This window comes from Podarcis vaucheri (genome assembly GCF_965113315.1).
Source record: "Podarcis vaucheri genome assembly, chromosome: 4".
Lineage (NCBI taxonomy): Eukaryota > Metazoa > Chordata > Lepidosauria > Squamata > Lacertidae > Podarcis > Podarcis vaucheri.
Window position 1 is genome coordinate 66,882,444 of NC_138762.1, and position 22,565 is coordinate 66,905,008.

Sequence of the window (22,565 nt, forward strand, 5' to 3'; positions counted from 1 at the left end):
TAGAACTATCAATATTGAGGTCTATAGATTTGCAACATTTCTGTAAAGCCAATGTATAGCTGTTGTGTAATGGAGTTTCTAATTAAACAAAAAAGTTTATTTTTGTAAACCCAGAGAAAAGTAAGCATTTAATTATATGGTTACATTCATCACAATCAGATCATTACATAGAAATAAACATGTTAACTCTATATGCATCTGAAATCTTAAAAGTAGGATTGGTCACTTAAAGAAACCAGCAAAGTATTCATTGTGCAGTTTGATCTTAAGCACATCTACTCAAAATGAAGTCTCATTCAGCTTAATGGACTTACTCCTTATTAGGTAAGTGAGCCTAAATTATGTACATTCTCTCTGAATATCAAACAGTACTTTTCCATCTGATACAGATTTTTACAATGAAGTATAAATTAGCAATGACACATCATAATTTTTATATTTAAATTTATATCCTGCTTCTATGCCGTGACACATTCAAAAAGACTCCCAACCAATTATTAAAAACACATAAACATACCATTATTTTTCTCAGATCAATATAGGCTATGATAAAATCGAGGATCATGGTAAAATCATCTGCCTAAAGTGAACATTTTAAAAATGCAAATATAAAATAATAAGGGGGTGGGAACCTTTAAAAATATTTTTTGAATAATCAACATATTGATGCAGTTTAAACAGAAAATAAGAGAATGAGAATGCAGTGCAGAACTTCCCCTCTCATCTAGGGGAAAAAATATTCCCATGCAAACAAAGGAAAATGCCTATCTAGACCCACAAAAATCCTGCATGTATAGAGTGCAGACCATGCATTTTAAGCATAAAAGAAGGGTTCAGCATTTATCACAAACATTTCTAGCTCCTAATAACAGCTTGTAGTGATGGCTAGGATAATGAACTCAACATTATTCCTGTCCCCTTATTTTGGAAGAGCAAGTTTTTCAGCGCACAGGAGCTTGCTATGACATCTAAATAAGCCAAGTCTAACTCTTCTGCCTTTCCAATAAAGTTTTCACAAATGATTGAAGAAGAAATAATTTAATCTTTAAGATCACAACCGTCCAGTCCTGAATTACTTACAGCTCACAGGAAAGCAATCTTTCTTGTGCCATAATTTGATTGAAGCTGCTTGTTGTCTTCTTGTCCAAACACACACACATGGATGCGCGCACACACATACACACAAAAAACAATTTCACTAGTTCCCATGTGCCTAGTATAAATTATCAGATGTCAAAATGAACAAAAAATGTGCTATCGGGCTGTCACCACCCAAAGTCCTAACGCTACATTGGCAGCTAAAAGTGTGCTGCCAGAGAGCAAAATTAAAAAGCCAATTAGCTCCCTGTTTTGTTTTTCAACAACCAGTGTGCTAAGAGTAGCTTCCAGGAAAGAGTTTAATATCCACTGGCCATCCAAAGCAAAGCAAGGGACTGCGTTGATTACAGCCAGCGCTCCAGAGAGGGAAATCAGATACCTGGTTAAAATTGGTTAAGGGGAATAAACAAGATTGCATTTTTATATTTTAAATGTAAGATATAGTCTAAACCTTGGAAACACAGTATTTCACCACACAACTGTTTTAACATGAATTGTATTGTCCACATTAGAGAAAGACTGGTAATGGAACACATAAAAACCCAGGAAGTGCCACCAAACATTGTATTTTAATATTCCTTTGATATAGCATGCTGCCTTAACATCAATGCACTGGTTTGGGTTTTTTCCAAATGACCTTCAAAACTCTTGCTCTATAGTCTAACTTCCCCACTCTCCTACCTTGTTCCCCTTGTTCTTAAGTTAGAAGCTTAGCGATTATATATACCAGTTTTGTGGAAACTCTGGCCCTCCAGATGTTCTGAATTGCAACTTGCAAGCAAGGCCAATGGCCAGGAATGATGGGAACTGGAGGATCAAAGGTTCCACACACCTGGTATATACTATCAACTGCATTTCCCAAGTGCCAATCCTTAGGTAACCAAAATGGCACCCTGTACAAATTAGAGGGCATTATAATAGGGTTGGGGGGGGGGGTTTCTCAAGGACTGCAGATGTTAGAATTTTTTTCTAAGTGAGAAGGAAACCCAAAAAGCTCAGTGAGGATGGAGCATATGCAGTGGGCACAGAGTATCTGTGGCAGGAAGAAGCAGTGGAGTCATGTATCTGTGCCACTTACTGTATTTTTCGCTCTATAAGACGTACCAGACCATAAGACACAACTAATTTTTGGAGGAGGAAAACAAGAAAAAAATATTCTGAATCTCAGAAACCAGAACAAGAAGAGGGATCGCTGCGCAGCGAAAGCAGCAATCCCTCTTGCTGTTCTGGCTTCTGGGATAGCTGCACAGCCTGCATTCGCTCCCTAAGACGCACACACATTTCCCCTTACTTTTTAGGAAGGAAAAAGTGAGTCTCATAGAGCAAAAAATATGGTATATATATCTGTACCGTTTACACGTAAACTGGGAGTGCTGTATTCTTCGCATAGAAAAGAGCACATGGCAGAGAGGAAGAAAACCTGCCCTCATATTGCTGCACTCCATTTTAAAAGATTTGATTTCCACCCCACCCCACCCCACCCCCAGACCAGCTTAACTTACTGAATTAGAGCTCAGCGGAAAACGCAAACTCATTGCAGCAAGAAAACACTGCAAGTTTAAAGATTTGGCTACAGGAATGAGGTAGTTTCACTGCCATCCTCCAAGTATGCCGTTTCATGAAAAGATTAGCCATGCCTTATCCTTGCTTTATGCACACACGTGCTCTATTATCACATCAACATTTCTACTCTCACTTCTGTGTATGTATTTCTAATTCCACATTTCATACATCCTAGAGCAGGGTTCCCCAAACTTGGGTCTCCAGCTGTTTGTGGACTACAGCTCCCATCATCCCTAGCTAGCAGGGCCAGTGGGCAGGGACAATGTGCACTGTAATCCAAAAACAGCTGGAGACCCAAGTTTGGGGAACCCTGTTTTAAGGATAGATGAGGGTGTGCTTCTAACTTGGGAGACCGATCCAAATAAACCAAAACCTGATGTTTGGCCACACCATTTCTATTCCATGCCACAGTTATGATCCTCAAAAGAACAAATGGCCATCACTTAATTTACAGCCAAACCTATATACCATTCCTATTCATGTAGAGAAATTTATGTATTGCTCACAGTATGGTACTCATTTGCAAACTGCAGTGAAACACGTTAATGGGTATAATTTGTTACACCTGTCAGCCACAAGCATTATTTAGCATAGGCATGAAAGACTGCTGGACTTGGCAGTGTCTTGCATCCTACAGGCCTATCCATCACAGATACAGCCTTTCTAAGGGAGTTATGAACATACAAATTATTTAGTCAAATCTTAGAAAGCCTTCAGCTTCAACACAGTTAAAGCAGCTAGAGCAGTGATGGGGAGCTGTAGCCCTGCAGGTGCTATCAGACTCCAATTCCCATGAGCTCCAGCATGGACAATGGTCAGGAATGATGGGAGTTGGAGTCCAACAACATCTGGAGGGCCTCAGGTTCCCCTACTTGACTGAGCACTGCTACAGCATGGTAAAAAAGACAAGGCAGTGCACAGAGTTGCAGGACTCTCCTTACTCCTCACCAATGGTCGAGCTAAAGCATCTTTAACTTGCCAATGGCTCTCAGCCCTTAAACCATTGAATACATCACCTCAGGATTTTCTTAGGTTGCATTCGCACAGCAGTTTATTCCATTGCCCTGATGTTCACCTAACTTCTAATTTCCATGTTATATTTGAGCTTTCACACAACATAAAAGCCAATTCTAGAAATCTAGTGGGAACTAGCAGAAGTTCAGCACTCATTTCTGCGTTAATTGGTTCCAGAAATAATCCATTTGCAGCCCCTTTAACCCAGAAAATCATAGAAGGGGACAAAAATTGAGGTGATATACTGGCAAACAATCCTTTCTTGCTCTTTGGATGGGGGTATTGTGGGGACCAGAGGAATGCATGTGAGGATAGGGTTGGAGGGTAGTGATGTTCTCCATTGATGTTTGTTGTCGCGCCTCACCACAACCACTGGTATAAACAGAATATAGCACAACACTGGTAACAAATCCTTAGTTCAATAAAGTAACAGGTACTGCAGTGTGAAAGGAACATTAGAAAACAGGACAGAAGTGCTAGGATTAGAATCTGAAAATCTAGCATTATATTTCACATACCTGGAAAGCAATGTATAAATGTAATAAGCTTTAATTCTAAACTAAATCTGCACAACCTAGATAAGAGCAATCTCTTTTTTGAAAAATCAAATTGTTTTGGTCCTCAAAAGTCCTTTTCTGTATCAGAGCTATTTGCAGTGTCTTCTCTAGAAAAGCTGACACAAATAACAAAGGATACTTGCAAAATGTTTCCATTACCACAGGCAGATCGATACTGAGGAAGCTGTGTCGAGGTATAAAACTGCTGAGACTCACTTTAAAGAATAACAAAAAAGAAAGTTTTACAAGCCTACGAAAGTGAAGAACATTTTGGCAGAATACAAACATCTCTCATTTCTGAGCATTCATGACAAATATAGCTTTTGTTCTCCTATACTATTGCCAATGTAGTCATACATTAATGAGCTCTATTTTATGAGAACATTAGGCCTAAGCATATGATGTGCTTGTGGCTACTTTACAATTGAGCAATTGTACTTCTTATTATCAAAGACTATAAAGCAAATATTCTTATTTGAAGTACCACAGACGCAATTATGACAGCAGAAAAGGCAGCAACAAACAGGAAATGGATTCCATTCCAACTCAATTGTTTGGTGTCAGAGCTTAACTTCAAGCTAGGAAGAAATGGTAAGGAAGGTAAAAGTAGGAAGAGGAATAATCTACATTGTTGAGAGGATTATCCCTGCTCTTTGAAATTTGTTTTTAAGCCCAAAGGTACAAACTTTAAGCATTCAGAGAAGTCTGATTAAAAACATGATTGGCTGCCAGAATCAGGGCTCTCTTCTTCTTCTCCTTCTTCTAGATCCCTGCTTCCTCCCAAGAGAGCCCAAGGTGGCAAACAACAAGGCAGCAAAGCAACACAATTAAATACAAAGTATATAAAAAACATTTTTAAGAGCATTAAGAACAACTAAAAACAATAATGTATTTTCCCAGCTAATGATTTCAGCTTTGCCAGGAACAGTATCTTTCAGCCTGGGTGAATTGTGTTAAAATTCCCCCTGAAATTAATAACGAGGGAGACAGATGCCCCTCACCACGGAGGGCATTCCAGAAGTAAAGAACCACCACCAAGAAGGCCCTGTCATGGGTAAAGATATTAGTTTAAATAAATGACAGCATGTTAAACTTAGACAGCCTGTGGAAATCAAATGGAAGTGTGATATGGGCATATCTAAAGATCTGGTAGCAATATTTTCAGATAGCTGAACCATACCACCTACCTAGGCCCAATTATCTGTTTACGCATCCCCAAGTATAAAAAAGATTGTTTGAATCAACAGGTATGAAAGGCATGCTTACAAAATAAAGTCCAATATCTTTAAAGTTTAGAGAACTTTAAATCTTTTCCATCTTGCCACATCTAGGTTAAGTTTTTTTAAACACATGAAGCAGGGGCTTGGGCTAGATGACCCTTGAAGTCCCTTCCAATTACTTCATTTACTGCAACTGCTCAAGGGGAGGAAGGAAGAGGTGAGTGCAGTTTCGAGTCTTACTCAGAAAACAGGCTCAAGAGCCATCGACATATCACACAGATAAAGAACTGCTAAAGGGGTGGTGGTGGCTGAATTCAATGGAAGCTACACCAGCAACTTGCCAACAAATTTCCTATGAAGTTTAGTTAGCTCAGCTTTGTTTATAATCTCCCTGCAAAATCATACCAACCTGTATACTGGAGATGCAGCGGGTGCCCAACAAACAGCATATCCATCTGAGGTGGATGTTTCACTCGGATAAGCCTAGTTTGGTTTTCCAGAGAAGGCGTCACACACAAACTTGGAACAAACTCCCTCCGGCAATCCGTATTGGTTCGGCAAAGTTGGCTGGCCTCAATAGCTTTCCGTGCTGGCAGACAGGCATACTGGACCTGGGGTGTTACATAAACATTCAGGTAGAGACTATAACAGTGGAAGAAGAGCTTGCTGGATCAGGCCAATGGCCCCATCTAGTCCAGCACCCTGTTCTCACAGTGGCCAACCAGATGCCTGTGGAAAACCAGCAAGCGGGATTTGAGTACAAGAGGCCTCTCCTGTCACTTCCAGCAACTGCTGTTCAGAGGCATTGCTCCATCTGACCTTGGAGGCAGAGAACAGCCATCATAACTAGTTAGTAGCAATTGATAGCCTTCTCCTGCATGAATCTGTACAAACCTTTTCCAAACCCACCCAAGTTTGTGGCAATCACTGCATTCTGTCAGAGTAAGTTCCATAGTTTTAACTATGTGCTGTGTGAATACTTGCTTTTATATGTTCTGAATCTTCCAACATTCAGCTAATTGGATGTCCATGAGTTCTAACGTTATGAGGGAGAGAAAAGCTTTTTTCCTATCCACTTTCTCCCTGCCATGTGTAATTTTATAAACTTCTATCATGTCGCCTCTTTCCTTTTCTCTAAAGTGAAAAGTCCCAAATGTTGAAACTTTTCCCCTTAAGGGAGTCGCTTCATGTGCACATTCACAAGCACTTTTCACTGCATGTGTCTTCTGGACTTCAGGGAATGGCTGTGAACCAGTTATTCTAGTTATGACATGGATATCCCTTTTATCACCACTTGCTCCAAGCTACAGCCCCATAGGCATGCATGATCTTTTTGACATTACTTATTAAAATAATTTATGGACTATCTTTCATTTTAAAAAGAAATGCTGAGGCAGTTTAGAAACACACACACAACTCCCAGCAACAAAATATTGCAATAAAACAAAGTTAAAAATATTGATCAGAGTAACCAGGCCAAGTGAAACCAGGTAAAACAGGTATTTTCCATTGTTGGCAGAAACATACAACAGTTAGAGCCTGCCAGGTCTTCACAAGGAATTGTTCTAGAAAGTAATTATCACCGTGGAGAAAGTAATCACTCTATAACACTGTAATTATGGGCATGGCAGACTCTGAGGTGGTTAATAGGACTTCTTTTGCAGGCCACAGCTGCTGCACTGGACAATATGGAAAAAGGCTTTCATTCTAGAAACCTGGCCACAAGCTGCTTAGGACCTTCAAAACCAGTAAGGTAAATGTAAAGAGACCCATGACCGTTAGTCACGGACGACTCTGGGGTTGCAGCACTCATTTCATTTTATTGGCCGAGGAAGCCGGCGTACAGCTTCCGGGTCATGTGGCCAGCATGACTAAGCCGCTTCTGGCGAACCAGAGCAGCGCACGGAAATGGTGTTTACCTTCCCGCCACAGGGGTACCTATTTATCTACTTGCACTTTGACGTGCTTTTGAACTGCTAGGTGGGCAGGAGCTGGGACTGAGCAATGGGAGCTCACCCCGTCGCAGTTAAATGGCTGCCAGTTTAGCTCTCTTAGCTCAGGCCTTAAACATGTGTGTCATAAGGTCACTGCAGTTTGCTTGCATGCAGGAAAGGATTCAAATGGTTATGTAAGCAGAAGAAGTATGATTGCTCAACTTCCTTATTTCTGTTTCTCAAGTACACAGATTGTGTTATGAGGATAATATGTTTACAACTGGATTAATATGCCAAGTTCAGTTTAAGAGCCCAACTCCAACATTTCAAAACAAACCTTGTGGTGCCTGTCAACCATATATATGGATGTTTGGATCTGACAGTTTGCACAGCTAACTTACCGACTGACCGTTTAAGTTATTACTGTATGAAAAGCAGACGTCTGTGAGGCTGTTGTTGCTACAACATTCAACAGTGCCGTCAAGTCTTTTAAAACCTAAAGAGAAACACAACTCATTATTAGATTTTCAGAAATCGCAGCTTCCTAGATCTGTACTCCCGAGCGAAAGAAACAAAAGACTCAATGGCCACCACTATCCTTCAGAGAAGGCACAGTTCCCTGTGACGGCTTCATGCTTTAGTGAGAAATGTTGCCATCAAATCATGGTGGAGTTATTTCTCCCATATACTTTTGTGAAGGTTTTTTTTGAACAGAAAAGAATACAGTTCAATTGGAACATCTAGATCAGGCATAGGTAAACTCCGGCCCTCCAGATGTTTGGGACTACAATTCCCATCATCCCTGACCATTGGTCCTGTTAGCTAGGGATGATGGAAATTGTAGTCCCAAACATCTGGAGGGCCGGAGTTTGCCTATGCCTGATCTAGATACTGTCAAGGGTACTCAAACAAAGTTTGGGGATCGTGCTGAATAAACCCACTTGAGCCTTTGTCTTTGAAGCTCTCTCTGTAGTCTAAAGTATTCAGCTGGATTAATACTGATGCACACAAGAGCCTTTGGATCTGTTATTCTGAACAAGGGCAAAGGATCTGTAAATGGTTATAACCAGAACCCTTGCAAAATTACAGTTACTAAGGCTTATTAGCAAACACACATGGACAGACAAGTTGGCTGAAAACTAACCTATGTTTGAAAGAAAGTTGTAGGTATAGCCATAGCTAAATCGAATTACATTTATCAATACAAATTAAATAGACATATGATGTTGGTAACAGATTTGCCTGCTGAGTATTTTTACATGCACAGCTACAAAATATTTAAACCCCAAAGGCTCTATTTATTTAGATTCATGTTTCATGCTCATCTTTTTTGGCCTGAGGAGCATAATGAAAAACTGTCATTTAAGTTTATACATTTTTCACCACAGACATAAAAATATATAAATCCTAGGAACTCAATGAGCCAACTTGTGGATACAGGACAAGAGATGGGTGGAGATGGGGAACACCCTCTTGTCATTTTCTAACTGGCACGATGCTACATCAGAAAAGAAAAAGAAGTGATGGAGATATTGGATAACTAATAAGTAGTGAAATGTTATTTTGTGCAGTGTAAGAAGTGTACTTAGCCTCATAGCCCAAAGTTATAAGATGCTCCTGCTAAGACAGCTTAAAGGGCGAAATTTGTGCCACCACAAATTGTGTTCACCCATTTAGATGGACTTCAACATCACTGCTGTTTTGAGAATATGATGGCACAGATGAGGGGTGTAAAGAGCCCAGAAATAGCCCTTTATGAAGTATCCTATCAGCTACTTAGGAAGCCTATGAATTTAGAAACAGCTCTACAAGGCCAAATCCTTATTCTACAGTAGTAATGTCCCAATGTTGAGCAGGACAAAGGGACCCCATTTGCCAAGGCTAGGCTACTCTTCCGTTGTCAGGTTTGCACTGCAGAAACTAAAACCACATGACTGGGTTACTCATCTATTTGTTATCTGGCTTTGATCCATCTCAAGCAGGCAGCCACAGAAAGAATGTACTAGGCAGGCAAGATATATGCACAGACATTTGTTTAGATACTTAAATATTTCCAAAACCAATTTTCAATAGAACCTGGTGGCTAACAAATTCAACATCACAACAGTATTAAAATATATAACAATCCCCATTCCAGCCCTGATCACAAGATTAAAATATTGCCATAAACCCCCATACCATAATATAAATTTGAAGACAGCCATCAGAACTAAAGCATCAGATATAACAGGGTGAAAATGGCCAAAGGCCTTGTTTTTACCATCCTTAAAATGACTAATAATAACAACAACAACCAACAACATAGAAATGACTATACCTCTAGATGGGTAGCTTAGCTGTTGTAGCACTGATGTCTTTATGCAATAGCCTGTTTGTGGCTTCAGAGAGATCTTTCCCAGGCAGGAATTCCAGTCCTCCACACTATGAACTGAGCAGTCTTGCAGACTGGTGACAAGGTCACCAACAAAAAGCCCTCTGGGCCCATTAGCAGGAGAATCCTAAGTGCAATATAACATTAAGCTGTAAAACCTGTATGCACGCTTGTCCCAAATAGTGCCTGGATCTCTCCGTCTCTTGCCGTTCTTCCAAAATACAGAAGGAATAACATCTCTAATGGGAGGGGGAGCAAATAATATTCCCTAAAAACAGAATAAAATAGGACTATGGCTGTGTGCAGACCACAGTCAATACACACTTTGGATTTCATGAATTGCTATCACGCAAGATATGAAGAAAAATTAAAAGTTTTGACAAAAGTTGAGACAGTGCAATCAATGCATCTCAGTTAGCCAAGTGCCTTAATGTGAAAATGTCAATTCCGGGGTTCATTTTGCTGCCATCTGTCTCCAAAAGGACCCAAAGAAACCCACCTTGACAATTTCCTGCCTTCCAGAAGAAGCACAGCAACTTTCTAAAGTGCTGTATCAACAATAAACTTTTCAAAATTAGGCCAAGGACAAATTTCCTTGTGACGATGACTGCACTGGAATGTATGTGTATCTATTTCTGTCTGGAAGCTTCTTTTTCAGGCCCTTTGCTTCAATTATGATTACTTCTGATTTATTATAGATCAGCTGGTAGAGTATGAGACTCTTAATCTCGGAGTTCTGGGTTCGAGCCCCACGTGGGGCAAAAGATTCCCGCATTGCAGGGGGTTGGACTAGATGACCCTTATGATCCTTTCCAACTCCAGATTCTATGATTATCTCCCAATCTTTATTGTTTCATTACATGAATGCACCACCTTGCGCCATCAACGGGCCCCTGCCCATCCCAGTATGCAAGGTCAATTTGGCCAGAGGCAGTCTCACTGTGCTGTCTACTACTAGTCCATAGTCTTTGAATCGGGACTTATCATTAGTGGTGCTACAAATTTTCTACAGAAGCTCCAGTGGCAACAGCATATCCTTTCTGGCTCTAGGACAAGGAGTACTTTGAATGGGTCAATTAACATGGAAAATTTAGCAATTAGTACCATATTATGGAACAGGGATGAGCAATTTCACCCAGCCCCAGGGCTCCATGAGGCAGCAGCACCAAAACATCAAGTTTCCTAGCACAAACACTTTTGGGGAGGAGTGAAAGAACTGCAGGGCTTGACTTAATAGATTATGGAGGACTCTTTCTAAATACTGAGTTATTCATGACTCTTACCTCTGTGAGTTCAGTGACGAGTGCCCCAGCACCAGTGTAATAAAATGGGAAAAGAATAGCTGGCAGGAAGAAGAGGACCACAAGACTTGCAACTCCAAGCACAAAGTTATGCCAGACTCCTATAAAGACAGAAGGAGCGTATGTTAAGAAAGAAAACCCACACTGGCTACTGATGCAACGAACAGCAGATAAAACAGAATCTTAATTTATTAGAACTGGCTTCTAAATTTACTACAGTGACAAACTGTTAAGTGGAGAAGAATAAACCATACAAGTTATACGTCAAGATGGAAGGTTTTAAAATTAAGATCTCAAAGACAAAGGCAACACAATCCAAACCCCGCTTACATGGGGGTATTGTCCATTCAATGCAATAGGGATAAAGTCTGGGTAGATGTGGTTAAGACTGTGCTGTAATGTGCCAGCCCTGACTAAGGCTGTACCTGGCAGAACTTCCAAGGCAAACGCCGCATCACTCTTCATAAACAATGGACAGAGCAGCAGCGCACAAGGATAAATAATGAATGGGAACCAATCCAGCCTCAAACACAAAGGGGCCATTGCTGCAATGAGATAGGTGGGATCTGTGAAAGGGATCCCATAGGCAAGATTGAAGTCTGAATGAATACTGAACAGACCTAAGCTAACCTTTGAAAAGCGATCACACAATTCACAGTATGTCAGCAGAACACTGTTCAGAAGGATGGGAGACATAGCAAGGATTCGCAATAAAGAGTACGCTTTCATAGCTTTTGGGTGCCATAGCTAGTTCCTTCAGACTCAACTGATCCAGCCACACAGGGAGCACAAATACAGAAGGGTCACATGTTGCTAGACCACCCTGCAGACTATTATTTGGACATAAGTGTCTGTTTGAGAGCTGGATTCATGTAGCAGCCAGGAGTGTGAGCCAGAAGACTATTGGTTCAACTCTCGCCTCATCCAAGTCACAAACTTTTAGCCTGAGTCCCCATCTGTAATTGAAGAGGGCAATACTATCCTACTTTACAAGACTGTCCACGTAAGTGAGAATTAATATATACATATTACTGCAAAAAAATGAAAACAGATATAAGTAATTGCTAAGTGCTTTATCACTATTACCAGTTTTAACTGGGCTTGCTTTCAAGTAACTGTGCTGAAATTGCCGTAGCAGAAGTTATATAGAAGCAGTAAGGCTCTACATCAGAGGTGACTAACTTGTGGCCGGCAGGTGTTGCTGGGCTCCAACTCCCATCAGCTCAAGTCAGCACAGCCAATTTTAAGGGATAACAGGAGTTGTGGTCCAAAATTACCACCATTCATAAAAAAAAAACAACCCAGAGAGGTTTTCAACAATTATACACAAAGGTATGCAATAAAAACCAAATTAAAAAGTTAAAATCAGAAATTAGCCACTATGGAAAGATACATTCTTAATCTCCTGACATAATAGAAAAGTTTCATCGGGGAAGTTGGCACACAAGGCACCTGCCAAATCTCTATTGGCAGAGTATTCCACAGGACTGGGCCATTAAAGTTTCAGTTTGATGTTATTGTCAAATGAGCCTTGACAGCTCAGGACATGACTAATGACGTTCCTGCAGATGATCTGAAAAGCCAGGGGTTAGCCATCCTTGCTCTATGGGGGGGGGGGGGAGATTGCTCAGTAATTTCCTTTTGCAAATATAGCTCTGCAAAAGAAAAGAGAAAAGCCTTTATGAAGGGGCAAGTCTCCACATCATCACCCCACACCCTGGACGTGAATTGTGAACTGTCAACGCAGCCAAACCCACATACCACTTTGGCATGTCTTTCTTTTTCATAGAACATTTTGCCTGACCGGAGGTGTAATTCTTATTTCACATTTCAACCAACAAGTTATTGCAGAAGCCAAAAGTAATTAAACCTGATGACAGATGCTTGCTATGAATGTGTTTTTACATCATCCTTGCACTTCAATCCCAGTTTTCATTTCTTCAGATTTCCTTGAGGCTTTGAGTTGCCATGAAGAAAGTAAAACAAACCAGCCTGTTTATAATCGTGTAGCTAAGGGTTTGTCTACATTTCCATTACTAGCTGGCTTTAATAATAATATTCTTCTCCTTAGAGTGTTTTAAATCACATCTGGCTTAAAACTAAATTGGCACATAAATTTAGCCAGAACGCTAATCCTCTTGCTCGTAAGCAAAATATCCACGAACGCTCAAATTAAATGGGTGATTGAGCCATCTTATTTTCCATTGTAAGCCATCCCAACACACAATTTTTGCTCTTAACAGTCTATTTCAATTAGCAAGACAGATTGTATTCCACTATACATCTGCCTGCTTTTCTTAAACAACAACCTATTGCTGGCATGATTGTTCTTGTAGTGCTAAGATGCATGTGTTGTTGACAACTCCAGTACCTTCAGTTACAGACCCCGATGTACTGAGCTTGAAGGAATGTGAGTACACAGCCCAATCTAGAGATTTATGAGCTCCAAAAGGCTTTGAACAGCTCCAAGGCTATAGGCTTATGTGATAACTAAACAACTCATCCTCCAGTGCTCTGCCAGGCACTTCCAGATTCCATCTGCAACACCGAAATGTTCTAAGGAACACACAGCACAATTTATGTTATACATTAACAAAAGGGAAAGTTATTTTACCTGCACAAAATATTCTCAGCTGCTGGATTGGGGAAATGAGTTGCAAGTGGGTGGTGAACAGATCAACAAATGCCCCTGGATAAACAATAAATATAAAGATTCCAAATCCGTTGAATCGAACCTGCTCTCTAAAAGAAAAGGGAATAAAACAAATTTGCAGCACTGAATCAATTATTTATTAAAAATATTTGTATACTGCCTGTCAGGCAAGGTTTTCCAGGCGGTGTACAGTCGTAAGAAATACAAACAAATATGCAATTATGATTAAAATTAGAAAACAATCAGTAGCCAGATAAACATAAAAACCATAGCAGTAAGCAAAAAGCCCATGAAAACAAAAAGGTCTTCAACATGCATCAAAGCTGTAATAGTTGATGCATTCTGGGAGAGCTGGAGGTGATTCCAGAGTATGGGTGCCACCACTAAATAGGCTCTCTTCCTGGTTGTTGCCATCTGGACACCTGCAAGATGTGGCACATCTTGATTGCAGTGACCCTACAATTGTCTATGGGAGAAAGTGTTCTCTCAGGTAACCTGGCCCTGAATTCTATAGGGCCTTGTAAGCTAATATTAACAGCTTGAACCTGGTCCAGTAGCCTGTGTTGTGCTGTGGTCTGAGTGTTGGACTAGAACTTGGGAGAGCAGGGTTCAAATCCTAAGTCTGCCATCAAGCTCACTGGGCAACCTTGGGCCAGTCACAGTCTCTCAGCCTAGCTTATCTCACAGAGTTACTGAGAAGAAAAAATGTATGGAAAGGTGGGATAGAAACATACCAAATAAATTAATAGGCAGCCTTCCAGTCCTTACAACAGCCCTGTAAGGTACGTTAGTATTATAATGTTGTACATGAGAAAGTGCAGCTTGCCTAGTAATCTCAAGGCAGAGGCAAGTGTTGAACAAGAGACTTCACAGCTCAGTCTCTGCACCAACATTCTGGACAGAGGGTGGATTTTAAGACAGAAAGGTGGAAGAACAACTTTAAATGGGTCAATAAGGTAAAAGGGGTGGCAGAAAGAATAAGGAGGCTGCTGAGAACCTGAGAGCTAAGAGGTGTGATTGAAGAAGACCCCCTTTTATTAATAGCAGAAGCAATCCCTGTCCTATCAGGCTCACAGCAGGTGTTGAAAGCTGAAAAAGAGAACAGCCAGAAGCTGGCTCTGTAGAGTTTGGGCTGCCATCTTTCTCTACACCTGTCCACACAATGACTGGTCTTCTTTCCAATTTACCTCATGAAGCTTCAAGGCCTACTAGGAGCAATTGGGATTAACTGTACTGAAGGCTTTACACAAGTGTCCCAAGGATGTTTGGAAAAAGGAAGCTTGTGGATATCCACCTCTGAAACTAATTTCAAAGACTGCAGTTCTCCGTCACCTCATCCCCTTGCTGAATCTCATTTCGGGTGAGGGCAGATTAAGTATATGCTCACTATAAGCTCACATGGTATCATATTCACACGTAATTAAATCCTCCAGAAACTTTTCTCATCACAAAGTTAAGAAAAATGTGGATTGCATTACCGGATAGCTGCCACCCCGTGGCCAACTTCATGTATGACGCCGCTGATCAGGATAGCTGTGAAGAAATAGGACAGCTGGCTGATGGGAAGATTTACACCAGGCACCTGTTTTCACAAGACACAAGAAGATACAGGATAGCAAGCAAGGCAAAGACAGGTCCTTATGTCCCACCTTTCTCTTCAAGGAGCTCAGGGAAGCTTATGTGCAAGTTACCCCACTTTTATCCTCACAAAAATCCTGTGAGCTAGGTTATATGGCTATATGGTGGGGATAGGGCTCAATGTCACTAACTCCAGCCCAGGGTTTCCTGTCCCAATTCCTTAACTTTATCCATTATACCACACTGGTTCTCCTGCTACATCACTGGCTCTGTCTATGTGGAAACTACAGGAAGCCTATAATAATAAACATCCAAGCATTCTCCAGTTAGTTCCTTACCCTAAAACAGAATTGTGCCATTCCGAATTTCAAGCCTGCAGAGAAGACTGGGCCCAACAAAATCTACTGCTTTGGCCTACCAGCAAACCTCACAGTGGTTGTTTGAGGCTTGCCCAAAGGATGGTGCTCTCCATCATTTCTGAGCAGGCCTCTCTCATAAAACGGCAAGAATGTGCTTTTCCTCAAGCCAAGTGGTAACTCCACAAGACCACAGAAAATCATGTTTCATCTGTGAAACATGTACTGGTAGAAGGCATAGTCGTAAAAAAAATGTAGCTCCTATTTTATCATTCAGCATTCATTGTAGTGTTGCATACTTGTTGTGATGGCAAATAAGACAACATATGGAGTGTATCCTTAATTCCCATGTCTTAGTAACTCCACAAGCAACCTTACAGTTCTATACATGTCTACCCAGAGGTAAGCCCCACTGGGTTGAATGGCACTTATGCTCATATAGGTACGTATAAGGTGGCATGTACATAAATTATTTGAAAGAGATGCATTTGGACACATAAAGGTAGGGCCTTTACATCAGCTACTCCCAAATTGTGGTACGGTCCTCTCCACAGGTGCTCAGCTTTGCATCATTGCTAGTACCTTTATTTTATTTTATTTTTAAGGATTGCCCTTGTTGAATAAAGTGCTCCTCACTCTGGACTACTATTCTTAATTCTGTGTTTGATTCACATTGTATTTTCAGCTATTATAAGCCACCTTGGCAAGGTGATCTAGAAACAGTTTTAAGTAAAATTATATATGTACTTTAAAATGCTAGGTTTGGAGACACCCTCTATTGAATAGGAAATGCCTTCTTTGGAGGTATTGGTTTAAGATTACAGTCCAATGCTTAAATTGTAAGTAGAGCAATAAAACTCACCACAACTTGCAGCATCTGATCATTCTGGCCGGCAGGCGCTTCGCTTAGCATCTGAGAGAGTGTCTGCATCAGTGTCTTCCCGAGGAGAATAACAGAACCAAACATAGCAGCTATGCCAAAAAACATCCCCGCACTAAACCTGAAATTAAGGCAGAAATGCTGTCATAATATAATCTCAGTAGTGGACTCCTAAACTGTGATGATGCTTTGTTGGAACTGCCCAAACACCAATGAGAGTACACTAGTAGGAACTGAAGCCCTGCTTCCATTCTCAACATCAGATGCCAAGACCAATTTGGCAAGCCCAACCAGTACATTCATTATTTAGCCACAGGGGTGTAGAATCTTCTCAGCCCAAAGGTTGCATTTCCCTTCTGGGAACAACACATGTGAAATTTTACCTTTCTACACTAATCTAGTTTCTTCACACTCTCTAGCTTCCATCTAGACAAGCAAAAAGCATTATCAGAGTACCAGAACACATTTCAGCCAAGCAAAAACACTCCAGGAAGATGTAAAGCAGAGATGGTGATGTAAAACACAGCTCAGAAAGGTGTGTGTCCCAAAGACCAGATAGAGGGACTTGGAGGAGCGCATTTGGACCCCGGGCCTGAGGTGTCCCATCCCATGCCTTATCACTCCTAAGTCTTCAATACCAGCAGCATGCATCTGCTGCATGTGATACAAGTCACATACACACATAAAAAGGCTATTCAAGTCTAAAACAAAAGGCTATTCTATTTAGCTATAAAATATTGTGTAAGCAATCAGTCTCAGAATGGTAACTGTTATTACTAGCAGGATACAAAAGAATTTCCAGTAATTGTCTCACTAAAGCCTGAATTATAGTTCTAAAACAATACCATAGATAAAGAAGTCTGGGCTTCCATCTTCCCCAGTTGTAAAACAGGCGGTTGAAGAGCGCCGTCTGCCATCGCATGTGAAACGGAGAGATGGTTAGACCATAGTATGTGAGCCGGTCTTCGTAAGATGTCTTCAGGGAGGAAGATGACTGTAACAGAAGGAAAAAAACAGTGAGACATAGAAGGTATTTCACAGGAGTATTTCAGGGATCTCTATTGCAGCCTTCACATTTTTTTGTGTGCTGATTTGTCCCCCCGCTGTCCATGTTGCATTTCTTAGCTCTGTTTGTACTCTCCCACTCCAAGGATGGGCTGTTCTTTAGGTCAGGTAAAAACAAACAACAGTTACAGCTGTATACCCTTAGAGCTCATGGACAGACGCAGCTGTACAATTTTACACATCATTAGCTTTAGTCTAACATACGTTGAACCTAAGCCAATGCGGCGTTGTGGGGAGTCAGACACACATATAAATATGGTGTCACACACCCCATCTATGAAACTCACTTCCAAAATTAAAGTTAAAAACATAACTTTTCAAAAAGACGACAAGGCACACTTCTTAAAAGATAGAAAAATCAATAACTGCTAGAGTCCAAGAGTGAACAGCAAATCACAGAAACATTTACTAGAATGTGCTACTAGTATCACTTATTTTATTTATCTATTACATATATGTATCACCTTTTCTTTCAAGGAGTTCATCTTCACAACAACCCTGCGCAGTAAATTAGGCTGAGAGCTTAGTGACTGCCTAAGGTCACCCAGTAAGCTTCATGGCTGGGTGGGGATTTGAACCGCGGTCTCCCAGGTCATAGTCCGGCACACTAACCGTTATACCACACTGGCTCTCATACAGTGTGTATACATCCTATGCAGACATGGAATACAACATCCGTCTCCCTCTACCTACACACCTAAATCCTCAACATGCATAGGAATCTATGTGGTCTGTACATTACAAACAAAACAAAATCCAGTGTATATAGACTATGGATAGGCCCCTGTGCAGCTCTGCTTCCTGTGCACAATGGGTGTAAACCATAGCTGTCAACGTTTCCCTTTTTTAAAGGGAAATTCCCTTATTCCGAATAGAATTCTTCGCAAGAAAAGGGAAAAGTTGACAGCTATGGCAGAAACAGGGAGCTTTGGATACAGGCTCCCGACTCCGTGTGAAGAGAGGCATGGTGGGTAAAAATGCAAAACCATGGTGGACCGGGACTTCATCTGTAGGAAAAGGAGCGTATCCCAAGACTTAAACAATCAGTCTTATTTCTCTTGTGCCTCTATAAGCTGCACGACAGGCAAGCATTGAACAGGGAAGGCACTGGACAGCTGCACCTGCTGAATTTCTGCCTGGCCTTCTTGCAGCAGTTAAGGGCTCTGTCGCGGGAGAAATTGGAAGAATCACTCCTATATCCGTACATCGCCTTTCATTTCAGCAACTCCCGCATTACACGCCCCCTAGTGACGGAGCGTGTGCACGGAGGCATTCGAGTGTGTGCGTGCAAAATCTAGACTTTAGATTATGGGAAGGAAGGAGTATTGCAATCGTTCGGGATGCCACTATAGTCCTATATTTGCACCATCCATAGAGTTTCCTCTTTCTCTAGCCTTAAGCAAGTTAAGTATCGTTCTACAATTCCCATAAAAATTCCTTCTCTAGCAACCGAGGCTGGGAAAGCGCCCCTCTCACCTTCAATGCGGTGTCGGCCAGGTATACGGCACACCAGCCCCCCAGCACGCAAACCACCACGGGCATCGGGATCATGTCAGCAGCAGAAACGACACGAAACCAGCAAAACGAGCCAAGCAAAAAAATTAATCCCTTTACACTCCGGAACAAAGCGTCACACGGAACCACCGCGCACCAAGCACATTTCTTGAGCAGGAGGCTTCCGGATGCAGCACCCGGAAAACACGTGCCGCGTGCTGAGCTTCACATTCCCCTCCAAAGCACCGTCTATCAACACTTCGGGTTCCCATTTGCAAGTGGTGGAATTCTCCCTGTGCGAGGGAAGCATAACTAATATACAGTACTGTATATAAAACTAAAAGCAAACTTCCTTCGGATGCAGCACTTTGCGATAATGGCGCTCTCCTTAAAAAAAAAAAAAGCCAACAAAATCTATATAAAGGTTGCTTGTTCTGCTCTTTTCTTTGCCCTGTTGATAGTCCCCGGTGAGGCTCTTGACTTTAAAAGCCGCGTGACGAAAGTAAAATAACAAAGACAAAGGAACAAATCGTCGCCTTTTTGTTGCCCCTACCCCAGGATATTACAAGCTATGCCTAGTTCTATACTGGAGAGTGGATTTAAGGAGTTTGCATGCTTTCAGGGTGGTGTCACAGGCAGAAATGCAGCAGGAATAACCGCTCCGTTGTCAAAATATAGTGGCAAGGCTAAACCTGATAAATTTCTATCTGCTGGGCATTTAATCATCATCATCATCCCCCTCAATCTGTGATGTCAAATGAGCAAAAAGGGGTTTTGTTAGGAGATGATTAGCTAAATATTTAAAATCTACAGGTCTAAGGCACATCAATTATTAAAAGGGGGAGCATTTGCCATCTTTAGATCGGCTGATTTTTATTTTTGCCTGCCGGGACTCGTCGTGGGGCATTTTAAAAGCACAGCAGCTGTCAGACAAAGACACAAAAAAACAGTCACTGACTCCTAGCGTCTTTTCTGTTTCTTTAAGATTGGACTCCACGAACCCGAAGTGCAGGTTCCAAACTAACATTTTACCGGGCTGCTGCGCCGGAAACAAAGGGAAACGGCGCCCTCTTGCTCGAGGGCGTGCGCGTGCCTGGATCATGTTGCGGGTTGAGAAATGAATTTGCAGAGGGAGCAAAAGGGAATTAATTATCCATCTGATTTACAACAAAAGAAAGTGACGTTGCTTATTATTATTCTTTCAAGGAAGCAGTTCTTTCAAATTTAGCGCTTCCTAGGAATGCCGGAGGTGCTGAGCTCTTCTGAACACGTTCATTTTTAAAGTACAGTAACTTGCCCACGTCAATCAAAAGCAAGGAATCCAATAAAGCACCTTCTTTCGCGTCCGCCCACCGTTGAACCTGATTTGGCTAGAGGCGGAGCAGCCCGGTTCATTTTCCTGCGCGCTGACTGGCACAGTGCCGGGCCAATCAACAGCTACCCCGATTGAGGTTTCCAATGGATCATGGGAATCGTAGTTTTGTGACGGTGTCGACAATGTGGGCGTAGGCTAGGGCCTTGTGCTTGGAACTATATTTCCCAAGAGAAGCCCTGGCGCTCTAGCATATGAGGCTCGGGATTGCTACCCATATGCAACATAACGTTAAAGCATGTTTAGTTGAGATAAAGGCCTGCTTTGAACCAACCTGGTGCAGTGGCTGGGCTGGGACAAGAATTCCTTGCTCAAATGCCTACTCAGTCATGAAACTTACTGTGCCGCCTCCAGCCTCATAGGCTTGTTAAATAAACTGATAATGCTGTGCTGCGTGAAGGTGCTCCCTGTGTTTAGGATTTCAGCCTTGCAGCGCTGCTCTCTGCATATTTACTCAGGAGCAAGAGTATATGGGACTTGCTTCCAGGTAAATGGGCACAGGTTTGCAGCTTCAGCCTTCTGTTTATAAACTACATTCCAGCACGTCACATGCACGTTACCTACCTTATCCTCCCAATAGTGGATTTATGGTCCGTGGGGTGCTGCGCACAGCTCTTTGGTGTGCCCCTGTTCCTTCACCTAATTAAACAAGATTTTGTCAAAATGAGATGATGTTGACCCTGTTTCTGCCTTTGTACTGTGCTCCCCTCACCTCCCCAAACAATCTGGGATCTATCCCTGCCATGGGCCAGACAGGAAGAAAGGGTGGTATCATAATGCCTCTGAAATGAGTGCTTCCCACCTCCCCCCCCTCAAAAAAAAACCCCTACAATTGGATTAATCGGGAAAAAGCCTTACTGCTTCCTGCATCCTCACATCTTCCAAAAATCCAGAGAGATTGCAACTATCCTACTTTTTCCTCTCCTCTCTAATATTGACCCACAGCAGCTGCCCAGGGAAACCCTTCCTTCAGCAATTAAGGGGAGCAGTTAGCATCATAGCCAGCTGGAGTTGAAAGTGGATGGGGCCTTTCAACTCCACAAGTGCTCTGTGTTGCAGAGTTAGAAGAAACATTATTATAGGCCCTCTGCCTCTGTCAGGTTGATGACCCACATTTAGGAGGTTGCCTGCACATTATGCTTCATAACTTTCTGTCTAGAAGAGCAAAAGACTTACTTTAAAAAAGCGGGGGGGGGGGGGGACTCAGTGCCTTTTGGCTCTGCTGGCATGGGCCCTGGTACAATCTCTCCAATTTCACCATTATAAATGTGGCCTTCTTAGGACCCCAGGAATTCCCATTGCCTGGTGACCAAACAACTCACTTTTGATTCACAGCTGTGACTTCTGTTGTGTATTGAGTCAAAGGATTTTATATCTGTATTATTATTGTCTGTATTTGCATTAGGGTAAAGTAACAGCCTTTTGGTTCCAGAGGGTACAGCTACTATTGGTTCATTTAAGCTGCTGTATTTGGATCCTCTGTCTTATTGGTTCCCTCCAAAAGGCAGGACTGTGATTGCCTGATATTGTTCCCTCCAAAATGTATCCTTTCTTGCTAGTTCCCTGTCCCTATAAATGTAGCTTTCCTCTCCCCAGTCTTCAGTCTTGTTGCTTTAATAAAGAAGTGTTACTAGAGAACTGTCTCCAGCATGTTATATCAAGAGAGCTGAAATCACAAACCCCATGTCACAACAACTTCACTGATAGACTAAAAACAAACAAAAAAAAACCTGACTTGCAGGAGCAGTCAGGCTGACTCGTTTAACGGAAATGACTTAAAAGGGTACCTGTACATTATACTTCATAACTTTCTTTCCAGAAGAAACTTTTTTTCTATTGAAAGCTCACTCTTCCACCCCTCTTCAGGGCCACCATTGAAGGTCTTCACAGGAATCCTTTTGGAAACCTCTGCCCTAATGGACCTAGGTCCATTGACTTTAATCAGGGAGTAGAAGAAATGAAGAGTAGAAACAAAGCAACAAACTAAAATACTAGGATTCAGCTATGGCAGCTCATTATTTTCATGTTTCATATGTATCCTTACAGCTAACAATGTGTACTAATAATTTGTGGGGGTCCTCAGTAACACAGGGGCCTAACTGTACACAG

The 22,565-nt window shown here is 41.7% G+C and overlaps 1 protein-coding gene across 3 annotated transcripts; it reads right to left on the reverse strand.

The window, feature by feature from the left end:
- Nucleotides 1–70: 70 nt before the first annotated feature.
- On the reverse strand, nt 71–21,095 carry MBTPS2 (membrane bound transcription factor peptidase, site 2). 3 transcript variants are annotated; one of them, XM_082220600.1, is made up of 11 exons: nt 21,021–21,095; nt 17,371–17,519; nt 16,508–16,646; nt 15,190–15,293; nt 13,673–13,800; nt 11,041–11,159; nt 9,704–9,884; nt 7,788–7,882; nt 5,862–6,063; nt 4,372–4,447; nt 71–1,477 (listed from the first exon to the last, which is right to left on the reverse strand). In XM_082220600.1, exons 2-11 carry the CDS (start codon nt 17,445–17,447, stop codon nt 1,255–1,257), a joined length of 1,344 nt encoding a protein of 447 aa, XP_082076726.1. In that variant the 5' UTR covers nt 17,448–17,519; nt 21,021–21,095; the 3' UTR covers nt 71–1,254. The 3 variants fall into 3 exon arrangements, with proteins under 3 accessions (XP_082076726.1, XP_082076724.1, XP_082076725.1); XM_082220598.1 differs by lacking the exon at nt 21,021–21,095 and adding an exon at nt 19,067–19,377; XM_082220599.1 differs by lacking the exon at nt 21,021–21,095 and adding an exon at nt 18,712–18,815.
- Between the last annotated feature and the right edge of the window lie 1,470 nt (nt 21,096–22,565).

Coding starts and splice junctions, on each gene's coding strand:
- MBTPS2 (XM_082220598.1), bottom strand. CDS start 19,141: ATGATCCCGATGCCCGTGGTGGTTTGCGTGCTGGGGGGCTGGTGTGCC. Junction 7,883..9,703: donor GCTAAGCTACCCATCTAGAG/GTATAGTCATTT, acceptor GTTTCTCTTTAG/GTTTTAAAAGACTTGACGGC. Junction 6,064..7,787: donor ATAACTTAAACGGTCAGTCG/GTAAGTTAGCTG, acceptor GTAACACCCCAG/GTCCAGTATGCCTGTCTGCC.